Genomic DNA, 14,366 nt, shown 5'->3' with positions numbered 1-14,366 from the left:
TGCATGTGAATTACAGAGTTCAATCTCATTCATCAATGATAAACCATGGACTCTGAAAAATGTCATGTTCCTTCATACCAGTTTCATAGCTTCTGAATCATAATAGATGTGCCTTCGTGTCTGGGAATGAATACAGTAATAGGAAGATTCAAATAACCTTGAAAATGTTGCTGTACTCTCTGTGTAAAATATCTCCTTGGTATCTTGAAAGTATAAGTCACTCAGTCGTGTCCAACTCTTTGCGACCCCTATGGACAGTGTAGCCCACCAGGCTCCTCTGTCCATGGAGTTTCCCAGACAAGAATACTGGAGCAGATAGCCATTCCTTTCTCCAGGGGATCTTTCCGACCCAGAGATGGAGCCCAGATCTGCATTGCAGGCAGATTCTTTACCAAAAGAGCCACCAGAGAAGTCCCTTTGGTATCTTACTAGTCAACAAATCAACCTTAAATGCAACTGAATAAAATAATACTAATAATTCAGATTAATATCCTTGCAAGAATATTAACTACCTATTTTCCTCTTAGTGTGTTCCTCAGCTCTTTGTTTTGGATGGAAAACACTTTCATTAACAGGTAACACTGAGGAGCCCCCTCCAAAGATGAAGGACTTTGCTCAAGGCCATAAATAAGCCAAAATGGAAATGGAACTTAGATACCGAATGTGAGTCATTTAACTTACATTCTAACAGCTTAAGGTATCTCTTTTTTCACTAACTGCAATGAAAAACAAATATAAAATTTACCATCTCAGCCAATTTTAAATATCTAGTTTAGTAGCGTTAGCTATATTCACCTTGTCATGATAACAGCTTAATTTTTTAAATCTTTTAGTAGATTAATATATTATTAAACATATGACTTTGTAGAAATGTATCTTTCTAAATTTATTCAGTTAACTACAGAACAATTTTTTTAAATTTCTAGAGTAAGGAGTCAGATAAGCCATTTTGACTTAGAGTACCATAGTGTAAGCAAACAGGCCAGATTGAAGGGACTTGCACTTCAGAAATCTGGCACACCTTGAGCACCAAAACATTTAACAGTAGTAACGGATCATAACTTACTGAATGAAGCACGATTCCATGAGTTCATAAATAATAATACAAGGCTAACAAATGCAGAAGGAACGATGGAATTAGAAAAATCACCATTTTACATCACAGCAATCATTTCTCAGGGAAGACGCATCACCAGATAAGACCAGTGAGTGAAAGGCTGATGAGAAACACAAGAGTTATAGTCTCAATGTATATTCCCATAAATTAGTTAAAAATCACAAAGGGAGGAGTAGTAATTTGACAGTGGAGAAACCTGGTGAATAACACTTTAGCCAAGTAATTAACACCACCAACAATGGAATAAACCAACATTATGAGCCTCCTAGTATGATCCACTGAGAACACAATACCACTTCTGTAATACTCCTGCCAAAAATACATAACTTGAAAGTAATCAGAGGAAACACCAGACAAACATAAATGGAGGACAGTCAACAAAATAGAAGGCCTGGAGCCTTCAAAAATGTCAATGTCATCAAAGCCAAAGAAAGGCTGAGAAGCCTTCTAAGAAAGACTGCAGAGAGATGAGAACATGAAATGCAAGGCCTGACTCGACTATCCCAGACCAGAGTAAGAAATATGTTACAGAAGCAAACTGGTACTTATAGAAATGAATAAACCCCAAGGTCCTACTGCAGAGCATCAGAGAACTATAGTTAATATCCTGAGATAAACCATAATGGAAAAGAATATAAAAAAGAAAGTATATATTTGTATAACTGAATCACTTTGCTATATAGCAGAAACTAACATAACACTGTAAATCAACTATACTTCAATTTAAAAAACAATAAAAAATACTGCTACAAATGATTAACAAGACAACTGGTAATACATGAATTGATATCTGTAGATCAGATAATGCATAGTATTGTATCATAGTTAAACTTGCTGATTTTGCCAATTATATTGTGCCAAAGAATTGATGCTTTTGAACTGTGGTGTTGGAGAAGACTCTTTTGAGAATCCTTCGAACAGCAAGGAGATCCAACCAGTCCATCCTAAAGGAGATCAGTCCTGAATATTTACTGGAAGGACTGATGCTGAAGCTGAAACTCCAATACTTTGGCCACCTGATGTGAAGAACTGACTCACTGGAAAAGACCCTGATGCTGGGAAAGATTGAAGGCGTGAGGAGAAGGGGACGACAGAGGATGAGATGGTTGAATGGCATCACTGACATGAGTTTGAGTAAACTCCAGGAGTTGATGATGGACAGGGAAGCCTGGCATGCTGCAGTCCAAGGGGTTGCAAAGAGTCGGACACGACTGAGCAACTGAACTGAACCGAACTGTGGTTATGAAAGGTGCATACTCCTTGTTCATAGAAAATACACTAAAAGTTTTAGGAGTAAAGGGCATGTCTGCAAATGGTTCAGAAAAATAACAGGATGAATATATGAAGAGAAATAAAGCCAATGTGCCAAACTGTTAACAGCTGGTGAAATTCATCAAAGGGTTTTGAGATTTCTTTGTGCTATTCTTGAAACTTTTCTGAAATTTCTAAATTTTTAAAGCTAAATATGTATGTATATTTATGTATTCATTCTAGAAGTGTTCCCGCTATTTTCCTATATCCTTGAAATTCAAATCTCTTAGATGTTTCCAATGACTTTGAAGGAGTTACTTTACTTAGCATGACTTTAAATTCTGAAAATATGTCATAAAGGTCAAAGTCTTTGGCAAACCACAGTAAAGATTTGGAAATACTGTCCATGTATATTGGCAAACTGTGTTTATAGTGATTACTTAAGTTAGTCATTCCATTTTTTTTTCTGTTGAAGTGAAGTCGCTCAGTCGTGTTGGACTCTTTGTGACCCTGTGGACTGTAGCCCACCAGTTCCATCCATGAGATCCTCCAGGCAAGAATACTGGAGTGGGTTGCCATTTCCTTCTCCAGGGGGGTCTTCCTGATCCAGGGATCGAACCCAGGTCTCCTGCATTGCAGGCAGACTCCTTACCATCTGAACTACAGGGAAATCAACAGTGAAATCAAATAACTGAGTTAATAACTATAAAATAACTGAGTCCTAAATGCCCCCTCCACAACTATTTCTCTTCGGCCAGACTCCTAACCTGTCCACAAAACTACCTTCTCATTACTGTATATATTAAGAGTGTCACTCTGTTACCTGGGACTTTTTCCAAATCCATGACTTTAACTTGTTTATGTCTGGATCCGCTGAGGAAAATATCTGGAGAAAGACTGAAGGCTGACCTGAAGGATGTGGGTTTGAACTCTGTGTGTATGAGGGGGAGGGGGAACGGAGGGTTGGTGTTTTGTTTTTTTTTAATGAAACAAAGAATACACAAGAAAAGGACCTACAGATATCTAGAAAAATTGCTAACTATGTGTCAAGGAGAAAGTCCCAGCAGGATATAAGAAAATATGCGTGCACAAGAAAGTTTCTGACCCAAGTTTAGCAATCTTGTCACTTAACCTAACTGTAAATTAGAAAACCTTCAGAATCTACAATATAAATTGTTACTTGACTTGTAACTGGTCAATCTCCAAATACTATTGTCCCATAGCGTTAGACAAAAACATATTTTCTATCAGTCTTTCTCATAATAGAAAAATGTGGTAAACTCATAAGTTGTAACTAATAAAGCATCAAAAACTTAGCGCTACCAATAGTTCCCCAGCTACTTAACCAACAATCTGCTGGATTAAAAAAAGCAAATTGGCCAAAGTTGTCAATACAATCACCTAAACTCACCACTGTCCCATACACCACAGAGCAGACCAAGTTTCCAAAACCACACCGCCCCTCGCCCCCAGTACTTGACAGTGAGTGGATTCGAGCAGCCATAACGAGCCCAGGGAAAATGTTTAATTCTTTCAGAAACGTCACCTTCGAAGCTGAACTCAGGTTTTTAATTTTCTACAAGAAGGCATCATAGCGGCGACATTTTCCTCCCTCGGGTAAAGATTCCCCGGGGACGCAGATGCTTGCTCCCCGCCAAAGGTGGAAAACCTGGCGGCCCAGCAGTGCAAAGAGGAAAGCTGGAGGGCTGGAGAAGGGCTGCGAAGAGGACGCGGAGGAGGGGCAGCGGGAGCGCAGGTTCGGTACTTTGAGCTGACCTCGACCCCCAGCTGGAGACCCGGAAGGAGGCAAGGGGAGGCCCCAAAACTTTGAACCCGAGTCCCAGTTCAACCTGGGCCTGCCAGAGCGAGGACCAGCTAGGTCTGGGGACGGCAGTGACCTTCGCCCAGACCTTCACAGGAACAGCAGATTAAGGCCGGACCGTCACCGGGCTCGGCCCTCCCCGCCGGGACTCACCGCCCGCCGGAGCTGTCCGGGAGCCACGGCTCGGAACATAGTCTCTACACCAGTTCGTCTCACGGCAGCCGAGAGTGAACCGAGCTGCAACCTCTCCGCGAGTCACCGTAAAGCTCGCGAGACGCGGGAACGAGAGCTGGCGCCCCAGGCGATCGGAGAGAGCGCGAGCTTAAGGTTTCTGCCCGCCGATTGGGCGGTCGCGCAACCAACCGGGAGGGCGGAAAGTTAGGGGCTGGACTTGGGAGTGGGACCAGAGTGGAACTGTGTTAAACAAGGAAAGGCAGGGGCAAAGCGGGGCCAGTGCTGGTGACAGTAGCTCAGACGGCCTGCTAGTCCCAGCGTGCAGCGCTGTTACACTGGACTGATGACGTCACTGTCCTGGCTTCCCAGGCCTCTCGACGAAGTCCACCGCTCAAGCTCTAATTATTCGTCTGCCTGTTCATTTGATTACAGATACCAGTGCTAAGACCTGCAATATGCTAAACACATTTTTCAGGTCAGGGTAATACAATAAAAGAATGCATGAAAGGTTGACTTCACCAGACTCTGAAGGAAAACGTATCATTACTATTACGGAAGGAATGATTCCTGGAACTGGTGATGTTTGAGCTGGGTTCTAGGAGGAGGACAAACAGGGGGCCCAAACGAGGAAGGAACAGGACAGGAAGATCCCAGAACAGGGGGCAGGCTGCTGTGTGCTGCCTATAGAAGGAGGCAGATTGGGAAATGTCTAGAATTGGGGTGTAACATGCGGCCCCACCCAGGCCCTCTTCTCTCCCCACTCAGCCCAAACCACACCTTGGCTTCAAGCCCATGACTGCTAAATCCCTCCTGACCTTTGGATCCATTTATCCACTTGGCTACTGGGCAGCTCCTCAGGATTTTCTCAACACCTCAGATGCACACATTCACAACTGACTGGGAATTCCCATCCAGACTTCATTCTCCGCCTGTATTCTGTTTCTCAGGCAAAGCTTTCCATCTCCACCCAATGGCTCAAGCCAGAACCTGAGGGTCACACTTGACTTGTTCCTTCCTTCATTTTCTACCCTATCAGTCACTAAATTCTAGCAATTCCACTCCCCAAACAGCTCCCAAATCCACCCAGGACTCTCTTTTCCCTCGTTCTGTGTTTACACTGCTTCAGTTGCTTATTTACTGTTCTCCCTGTTTCCAGTCTTCTCCATCCTTCAATCCATCTCACACTGCAACCAAAGGACACTTTCAAAAGGATAAACCGGTGATGGATTCCCCGGCTGAATACACTTCAGTGGCTCCCCATTGCTTTTAGAGTAAAATGCAAACCCCTTAATGTGAGGTATAAGCCTTGTGTGAGCTGATCCCTTCTTCTTTTACTCCCCTTCCATCTTGCATGGCCATGCAGAACTTCCTTCACATCCTCCAATACCCTATTCCCTTCACCTCCCTACTCTTTTCCTCCTTCTTCTCCCCTTTATTCCTTCAACTGTTTAATATTAATACCTATTCATTCTTGATATTTCAACTTGGACTTTCCTCTCCCCCCTCCCGCCACCGCCACGAGTAACTCTGAATTAAATCTCTCTTCCATGTGCCCCTATTTTCACCTATACTACTTCCCCTGTATATGGAGGCAGTTGTCACATGTCATATGGAGGCAGGTGAGACTGGTCTGTCTCACCCATCTGTCTGTAAGACCTGTAAAGGCAGAGTCTGTCCTACTTGTTTTTATTAATGTGTCTTCACACCTTACACAGAGCCTGTCTTATAGGAGGCATTCAATTACTATTTGTTGGATGAATCAGCAAATCAATGAGTGGCTTGCTAAAGAGTCTGAACTTTAAGCAGGGGAGTGATACGTTCAGAAATTCTTAGTTCCCAATTTTGTAACAAACTACCTTTCCAGCCTTGTCGAGACTACCAGCAAATCCCACTGGCTCTACCTTCAAAAGATGTACAAATTTCAACAAGTTCCACCAACATGTCTTCATTCCTCCACCACTGCTGCCTTCCCTCAGGCCCCTATCGTCTCTCCCCTGGATCATGGCAGGAACACCCTGACTGGTCTTTCTATTTAAACCTATGCCTCCTGAAGTCTCCTCTCCAAGCAGCAGACTAATCATGTCCTCTGCTCAAAGTCCCCCTCTCCACTGCCCCCTGTCACTATGCCCCCCTCCCACTCTGCTGCTCCTTGAACACCCCAAGCAGCTCCCATCTCTGACTTTGCACTCCCATTGTTCCCTCTGGCTGCAATGCTCCTCACCGGGGAACACGTGGCTCTGTTTCTCACTTCATTCAGGTCTCTGTTCAACAGCCACATTTTCAAAAAGATTGACCTTGGCCACCCTACAGAAAACAGTCCTCCTCCCTCTGCACTCTCTGCCATCTCCTTTGACTTTCCTTGTTGGCATTTATCACCACTTAACGGCTTATACATTTCTGTTCTTTTGTGTTTCTTGCTAATCTTGCATGGGAATATAAATTCCCTGGAGCAAGAACTTTGAGCCAACAAACATTTGCAGGCCTTATACTTCGCTTGTTTTTGCCTGTCTGGACCTGGCAAGACTTTTCCATCTGGCAGATTCCTTTGCCACCTTAAATATTCAGTTCATAGGCATTTCTTCTGTAAGGCCTTCCCCAAAGGTGAATGAACCGTTTCCCCTTCTTTACTCTCCTGGTTCTGTGACCATAACTTGAACATCAGTTACATCTACTTAGAACATGTCTGCGCCCACAGGGTGGGCTGGAGGTGTGGATCCCCTCTGGGAGTCCACATGTAGGAGGTGCCACTTAGTACTCCTTCTATCACTGCATTGCCTCCCAACCCAGTTTCCCAATTGGACAGTCCTATGGAAGTGGAAAGAAGAGGGCAGGGTGCTTTAAGTAAAAACTGAAAGGAGTATTTTACTAAAAGTGATGTGGAAAAATTGGTACACAAACCAACCTCCTTCCCTGCCTTCACACCCATGACAAAGCAAAACCCAAAAGAGAAGAGAGGCTTCCCCACCCCCATCCCACCTCCACCCTCACCGGGGCAGCTTGGGCACCACCCAGGCTCCAGTGAATCAGCAGCAGCTGTGCCCAGCAGAGGCACGCAATGTCCACAGGGACACGGTGGTTCCTGGCAGAGCAGAACCAAAACCAAGGAAAAGGCAGAAAACTGTCCAGGTCTGTGATAACTGACCAGAGCTGCTCCTGAGCACACAAGAGACATCCCTTGGGACTTTGCGGGGGAGTGGTGGCCATTTAGTTCTATGTTCACAAGCCAGCCAGCAACCACCGAAAAACATGTGTACTAAAACATCTATCTTAGAGGACTTCCCCTGTAGATATCTGGGTGTCTGTCTTTCCCCCTCAGTTATGAGCTGCTTTTGTGGCAAGACCCAGCCAATGGTTTTTGTTATCTGGTTCATGTTTGCTGAGTGGTTGTAGACATGTTTGTTCAAAGAGAAAAGGGAGGAAGGGAAAGGTGAGAAGAGGGAGAAAGGAGTTGCCACAGTCAAACCCTGAAGTCTCCACAGTTAACCTCCAATCTCTTTGAAAAAACACCTCACCTCACCTCTTTCCTCCCCACAGGCCAGTTTCAGGAGCAGCTTCTCTAGGATTCCTGGTGAAAACTTAAAAGAGGAGAGTTGGTGGGATGAATTACAGCCCCAGCTGCAGCAGCTCTCTGGGGACCACACCTGGTACTCGCTGTCTCCTTCCTAGTCAGCCATGCCAAGTTCCTCTACCCTCAGCTGGTACCTCCTCTGGCCTCAATGGTCTGCCTGCTGATCCAAGCCTCTGACCACTGGCCCTGCTTAGCCCAGGGTAGTTGTATTTGTTCATTTATTGTCACGACTGGGCAAGAGAGTACTGAGAAGCACCCAAGTGGGTCACTCTTGGCCAGGATGATGACTCTGCTTCTAGCCTGCTGGTCCTTGCATACAAGGTGCCCAGAATGCCCAAGTGGCAACTGTGGCGAAATACTTCAATGGAAGTGAATACTCTGGGAAGTAAACACTCTAAATACTCTGGGCTGTGAAGCCTGGAATCCCAAGCTCCTCAAGAGCTCACAAGAGTGATGGTAAAGTAGGTCCCTCTTGCTTCCACCCCTTGCTTCCTGAACTCACATATTCTTACAGAAGGCATAACACCATATAAAGGTCTGTGATTCAAGATGCACATCCAACATTAATACCAGCTATGGAAGCATAAATGGCCAAATAGCAGTACTGCTGGGACTACAGCCTCGATCTGATATAAAATCTTTTTCTTCCCTGAGCTAGCCACCTTTTGTCCATCTGACTGAGTTAGTGAGATGTCATTGATGTAATGGAGCAGTGTGATGTTTTGCAGGGTATCTAAATGGTCTTGATCTCTTAGGCTGTCTTACCATAGAAGCTGAAAGTTAACATAGCTCTGGAGTAAAGTTATAAATGTATAACACTGATGTTCCATGTGAATGCATACTGTTTCTGATCTACTTTCCTCATAGGTATAGAAAAGAACTTATTCACCAAAGCAGTGTCCACATAAAGTGTACCTGAGGCTGTGTTCTTTTGCTCTAGCTAAGATGCCCGAACTGGTGTGGTGGCTGCAGGAGGACTACTCCTCGGGTGAGTTTGGGGTGGTCCATTGTCATCCTCTGGGCTTAGTCTGGTGTCTTCAGGGATAATACTGATAAATTGATTGGAAAAATGAGAAGAATCCTTTAGAGTCTTAAAGGTTGCTTCATTATATTGCTGCCAAGGAAGCCCTCCAACTTTTACACAGGTTTTAAATTGACTATTTTTTTTAATTGACTATTAATCACTCCTAGTTTTTTATATTTTTTTCTAGGGCATCAGTAGAGCTTAGCAATTGCCACCCAATGCCATTGTCTCATAGTAACTATTTCCCCTGTTTCTCTCAAATGCCTAGCGTATTCCCTTCCACAAGCAAAGTATCCCAGTTCACCACCATTGAAAGCTGTAACAACTGCACCACTACTTTATGCAAAGGGTTATCTGTATTCCTGCTACTGGCAGTGAGAGGGGCCTCAGAACTGGTCTGGCAAAGAGTAATACAGCTCCAAAACTGCATCTCATCACCTGCTTTCTCAGACCACTCCACTTCCAATAGAAACACATTCCTGTTTCTTATGGAATCGGGCTCTGAGACAAGTTTAAAATACCTGACAACTGTTGGGAGGGGGTGCCCTTAAGATCCATACCTGTGTAAAGGATGAGCCAGAAAGGATGCGGCAGAGGGAAAAACTGGGCAGACATGCAACCTGAACAACAATCCAGTGGAACGTGAATTATTCTGTTATTGAATTAGATGGTAAAGCGCTGTGTTCATTATACAATAACACTATTGCCATGCTAAAAGAATACAGTATATATCAACATTAACAGACTAACCACATTACTGTCCACCCATAGGAGAACAATCATCAGAAAAAATAGAAAATTAAAAATGAAATGTATCATCTGCAGTATTTAAAACGGAATAGCTCACTACACCCGGAGAAGGCAATGGCAACCCACTCCAGTACTCTTGCCTGGAAAATCCCATGGATGGAGGAGCCTGGTAGGCTGCAGTACATGGGGTCGAGAAGAGTCGGACATGACTGAGTAACTTCACTTTCACTTTTCATTTTCATGCATTGGAGAAGGAAATGGCAACCCACTCCAGTGTTCTTGCCTGGAGAATCCCAGGGATGGCGGAGCCTCCTGGGCTGCCGTCTATGGGGTCGCACAGAGTTGGACGCGACTGAAGCGACTTAGTAGCAGCAGCAGCTCGTTACACCAGAATTTCTTTACAAGTGTAAAGAATGAAAACAAATCTGCAACCAAAGTAAATTTCTGAGTGGCTCATTTGTTAACCAATCACAGAAAACTGTTTTACTGATATTGAGTTAATTAAATTTGCTTTGATTTTACCAGCTGACAAAATGTGTCCTAAGAAAATTAGCTTGCTTACTACAGTTAGATTTGGGGGTAGAAGAAATGAGGGCATGAAAAGCAACATCAATAATCAATTAAAAATCAAGGTAAATTATTTCAAGTAGTCTTCCTTAGCTTTGGATGAGTAAACAGGTATTATTAGTAATAATATTCAGTTCGTCTTGTTTATTCAAGGAATCAGAGCCAAGTTTGAAATGACTGCAGAAGGCCTCTGTGAATAGTTTGAATGAACAGACTGTTTCCTAAGAAGCTGAGAAAACAAATCAGTACAAGCTTAAGTGGAATCTGCTATGATGCGTTACAGCTAATGGTGGCAAAAACACATGCGAAGCAGAAAAAGGTTTAGACAAATTTAAAAACTTATGAAAACATAAGGTGTATAAAGCCTATATTTATTCACTGTATTATTTGTCAACAGATATTTCATTGAAAATATTTTGAATCTATCATTTGTCATTGTCTCCATGTCAGTGGTGAAATTCATTCACTCCCATGGACTCTTACCAGTTCTGTGATTGTTTATTCTTTTTTTTATTTTTTAAGTCATGTAAGTGTGATAACACAATTACAGGAGACTTGGAAAATACAGAACAAAGTTACATCTAGTTCCACTATATATTACAATTTTTAAGTAGATAAATTAAGGTTTTTAGTTTGAGTTTCAATATCAACTGTAAAAAATTAATAGAATGAATAGATAGAAAAATAAGAGGCTATAGTAGACCTGAAAAGCACTATGAACCAATGCAACATAATTAAGATTTATACAATTTTCGCACAACAGTAGGATACAAATTCTATTCAAGTTCCCATAAACTATAAACTTGGAGACACTGGAACATCAGTTCTGTGAATTTTTTTTTTTTTTTGGTCTGAAATAGAAGCTGAATATTCCAACTTGTTGTACTACATGGCAGTTTGACAGTTTTGCAGTGGTAAGGTTTTATTGTGATTTTTAACCCAGGAACTAGATTGAAATTGTACTCAAATGTTTATAACAGCTTATTATCACAGCCCCAAATGGGAAATAACCCAAATGCCTATTAACTGATTAATGATTTAACAAATCATGGTCTATTGTATTCCACTGTGCTGTGGACTGAATTGTGTTCCCTGAAAATTTATATATTGAAGCCCAGTTTGATAGATTTGAAGATAGGACCTTTGAGAGATAATATTGATCAGAGGAGGTCATGGAGGTGGGGAACTGGTTGTGAGATTACTGCATTCCTCCTTTCTCCCCCATTTGAGGACAGAGAGAGAAGGCAGCTGTCTGCCAGCCAGGCTTTGCAGAACCCTACCACAATGGCACCTTGATCTTGGACTCCCAAAACTGTGAGAAAATACGTTTCTGTTGTTTAAGCCCCTAGTCTGTGGTGTTTTGTTATGGTAACCCAAGCTAAGTATGATCTGTTAGATTCCATTGTAACACAATAAAAAAGACATACTATTGATACACACAGCAACGTGAATGAATATCAAAAGCATTATGCTAAGTGACAGAAGTCAGACACAAAAGACATAGAATTCCATTTATATGACAGTCTGTAAAAAGCAAAACTAAAGGGACAAAAAGCAGATAAGTGGTTTCCAAACGCTGGAATAGAGGGTGAAGACTAAAGGTAAATGGGCATGAGGGAACTTTTCAGTGAGATGAAAGTGTTCTGTATTTTGATTGTGGTGTGTGTGTGTGTGTGTATTGGAGAAGGCAATGGCACCACACTCCAGTACTCTTGCCTGGAAAATCCCATGGATGGAGGAGCCTGGTAGGCTGCAGTCCATGGGGTTGCTAAGAGTCAGACATGACCGAGTGGCTTCACTCTCACTTTTCACTTTTCTGCATTGGAGAAGGAAATGGCAACCCACTCCAGTGTTCTCACCTGGAGAATCCCATGGACGGCGGAGCCTTCTGGGCTGCCGTCTATAGGGTCACACAGAGTTGGACACAACTGAAGCAACTTAGCAGCAGCAGCCACATATGTATATATATATATATATATTTGTTTGCCCAATATAAGTTTGCCCAAGTTCACATCCATTGCATCAGTGATGTCATCCAGGCATCTCATCCTCTGACACCCTCTTCTCCTTCTGCCATCAACCTTTTCCAGCATCAGGGACTTTTCCATTGAGTCAGCTATTCATATCAGATGACCAGAATACTGGAGTTTCAGCTTCAGCTTCAGTCCTGCCATTAGAGTGGTATCATCTGCATATATATATAATGTGGTGTGTGTGTGTGTATATATATATATATATATAATGTGGTGTATATATATAGTATCTGTCTATATATAATGTCTGTCTACACTTATCAAAACTCAAAAAACAGAACATTTAAAATTGGTGAATTTCATTATATGTGAATTTCACCTCAATAAAGCTGATTAAAACCCATCCACACACACATACAGCAGTCAAGATTGCCAGGAGAAATATCAACAACCTCGGATATGCAGATGATATCCTATTCAGCCAACTCAGCGGCTGAACAACAAAGCTGATTAAAATTCATCTATTCAAACATACAGCAGATACGCAATTTATGCAATTTACAATTTATGCAATTTACAATTTACAATCAGGATGTTGATGCCAACGTAAATTGCAACATTTCTTTTTGTTTGTAATCTGACTCACAACCTACATTCAATCCATCAGCAAATTCTTAGGCTTTAGGCTTCTGCTTCCACTCTAGCCTAAGCCACTGTCATCTCATCCTGGGGTTATTGAGTCAGCCTCCTAACTAGTCTCTGGGTTTCTGCCCTTGCCTTCAAAGGCAATTCTCAGAACAATTAGTGATGCTCTTAAAACATAAAGCACATTTCATCACCCCGGTTCAATTGCTTCCATCATGCTGGGGAAACACTCCAAAGCTCTGCAGAGACCTCCTTGATCTGGACTCTGCTTGGCTCTCCAATTTAGTGGGTTGGCCAAAAAGTTCCTTTGGTTTAGACAGTACAAGTAAAAGACACATTTTTCATTTTCATCAAGAACTTTATTGAACAACATACTCACCATTTTGTTCTACTCTGCATGTGTGTGTGCTCAGTCATTCAGTTGTGTCTGACTCTCTGTGACTCGACGGCCAGAGGAGACGGCCAGGCAAGAATACCGGAGTGGGGTTGCCATTTCCTCCTCCAGGGGATCTTTCCAACCCAGGGATCAAACCTCCATCCGTTATGTCTCCTGCACTGGTAGGCAGATGCTTTACCACTGTGCCATCTGGGAAGCCCTTTTTCCACTACCCTCTGTCATTTTTCAACTTCATAATTCCATCTTCCCAAAGCTTTTTATCTTTTTGAGCAAAGAACTGTTCTGTGCCTTTAACAGTCTTTCAGGGAATTGGAATTTTTTACATTAAGAGAATTTTTTAAAGACTGAAATAAATGGACATCTGAAGGGGCAATGTCTGGTGAATAAGGTGGATGAGTCAGAACTTCCTAGCCAAGTTGTCATGGTTTTTCCCTGGTCATCAAACATGCGGTCTTGCTTATCCTAATGGAAGACTCTGCATTTTCTGCTGACTAATTTCGGGCACTTTTTTGTCAAGTGATGCCTTCAGCTGATTTAATAGGGAGCAGTACTTATTGGAAGTAACCCTTTGGTTTTCCAGAAGGAGCTCATAATAGAGGACTCCCTTCCAGTCCCACCATATATACAACATCACATTCTTTGGATGAAGACTGGCCTTTGGTGTAGTTGATGGTGGTTCATTTCACTTGCTCCATGACCCCTTCTGCTCCACATTACTGTATAGTATCTACTTTTCATCAGCCATCACAATTTGTTTTAAAAACAGAATGTTTTGTTATGTTTAAGTAGAAAACTGCATGCAGAAACAGCATCAAGATGGTTTTTTTTATTAACTTATGTGGAACCCAAACATCGAAGTCATTAATATAACCAAGCTGGTGCACATGATTGTCAATGCTTGATTTGGATATTTTTAAAAATAATTTTATTTATTTATTTTTGGCTGTGCTGGGTCTTCATTGCTGCTCTTTTTGTTTGTTTTGATTGTAACAACAGCTTTCTTGAGATATAATTATATACCATTTCATGTATATAAATTTTTTAGCATATTCACAGAGTTGTGCAAGCCACAGTTAAT

The 14,366-nt window shown here is 42.3% G+C and overlaps 1 protein-coding gene across 1 annotated transcript in view; it reads right to left on the bottom strand.

Annotated features, from left to right (window-relative positions):
- ETFA (electron transfer flavoprotein subunit alpha) overlaps positions 1-4,509 on the bottom strand; it is a 70,719-nt gene extending 66,210 nt beyond the window's left edge. Inside the window, exon 1 of the mRNA XM_043489955.1 lies at positions 4,344-4,509. Within this exon, the coding sequence (XP_043345890.1) occupies positions 4,344-4,382 (39 nt within the window). The 5' untranslated portion in view covers positions 4,383-4,509. The remainder of the gene's footprint in view (positions 1-4,343) is intronic.
- Between the last annotated feature and the right edge of the window lie 9,857 nt (positions 4,510-14,366).

Source organism: Cervus canadensis, chromosome 17, assembly GCF_019320065.1.
Source record: "Cervus canadensis isolate Bull #8, Minnesota chromosome 17, ASM1932006v1, whole genome shotgun sequence".
Taxonomy (NCBI): Eukaryota; Metazoa; Chordata; class Mammalia; order Artiodactyla; family Cervidae; genus Cervus; species Cervus canadensis.
This window is presented reverse-complemented; position numbering and strand designations above follow the sequence as displayed.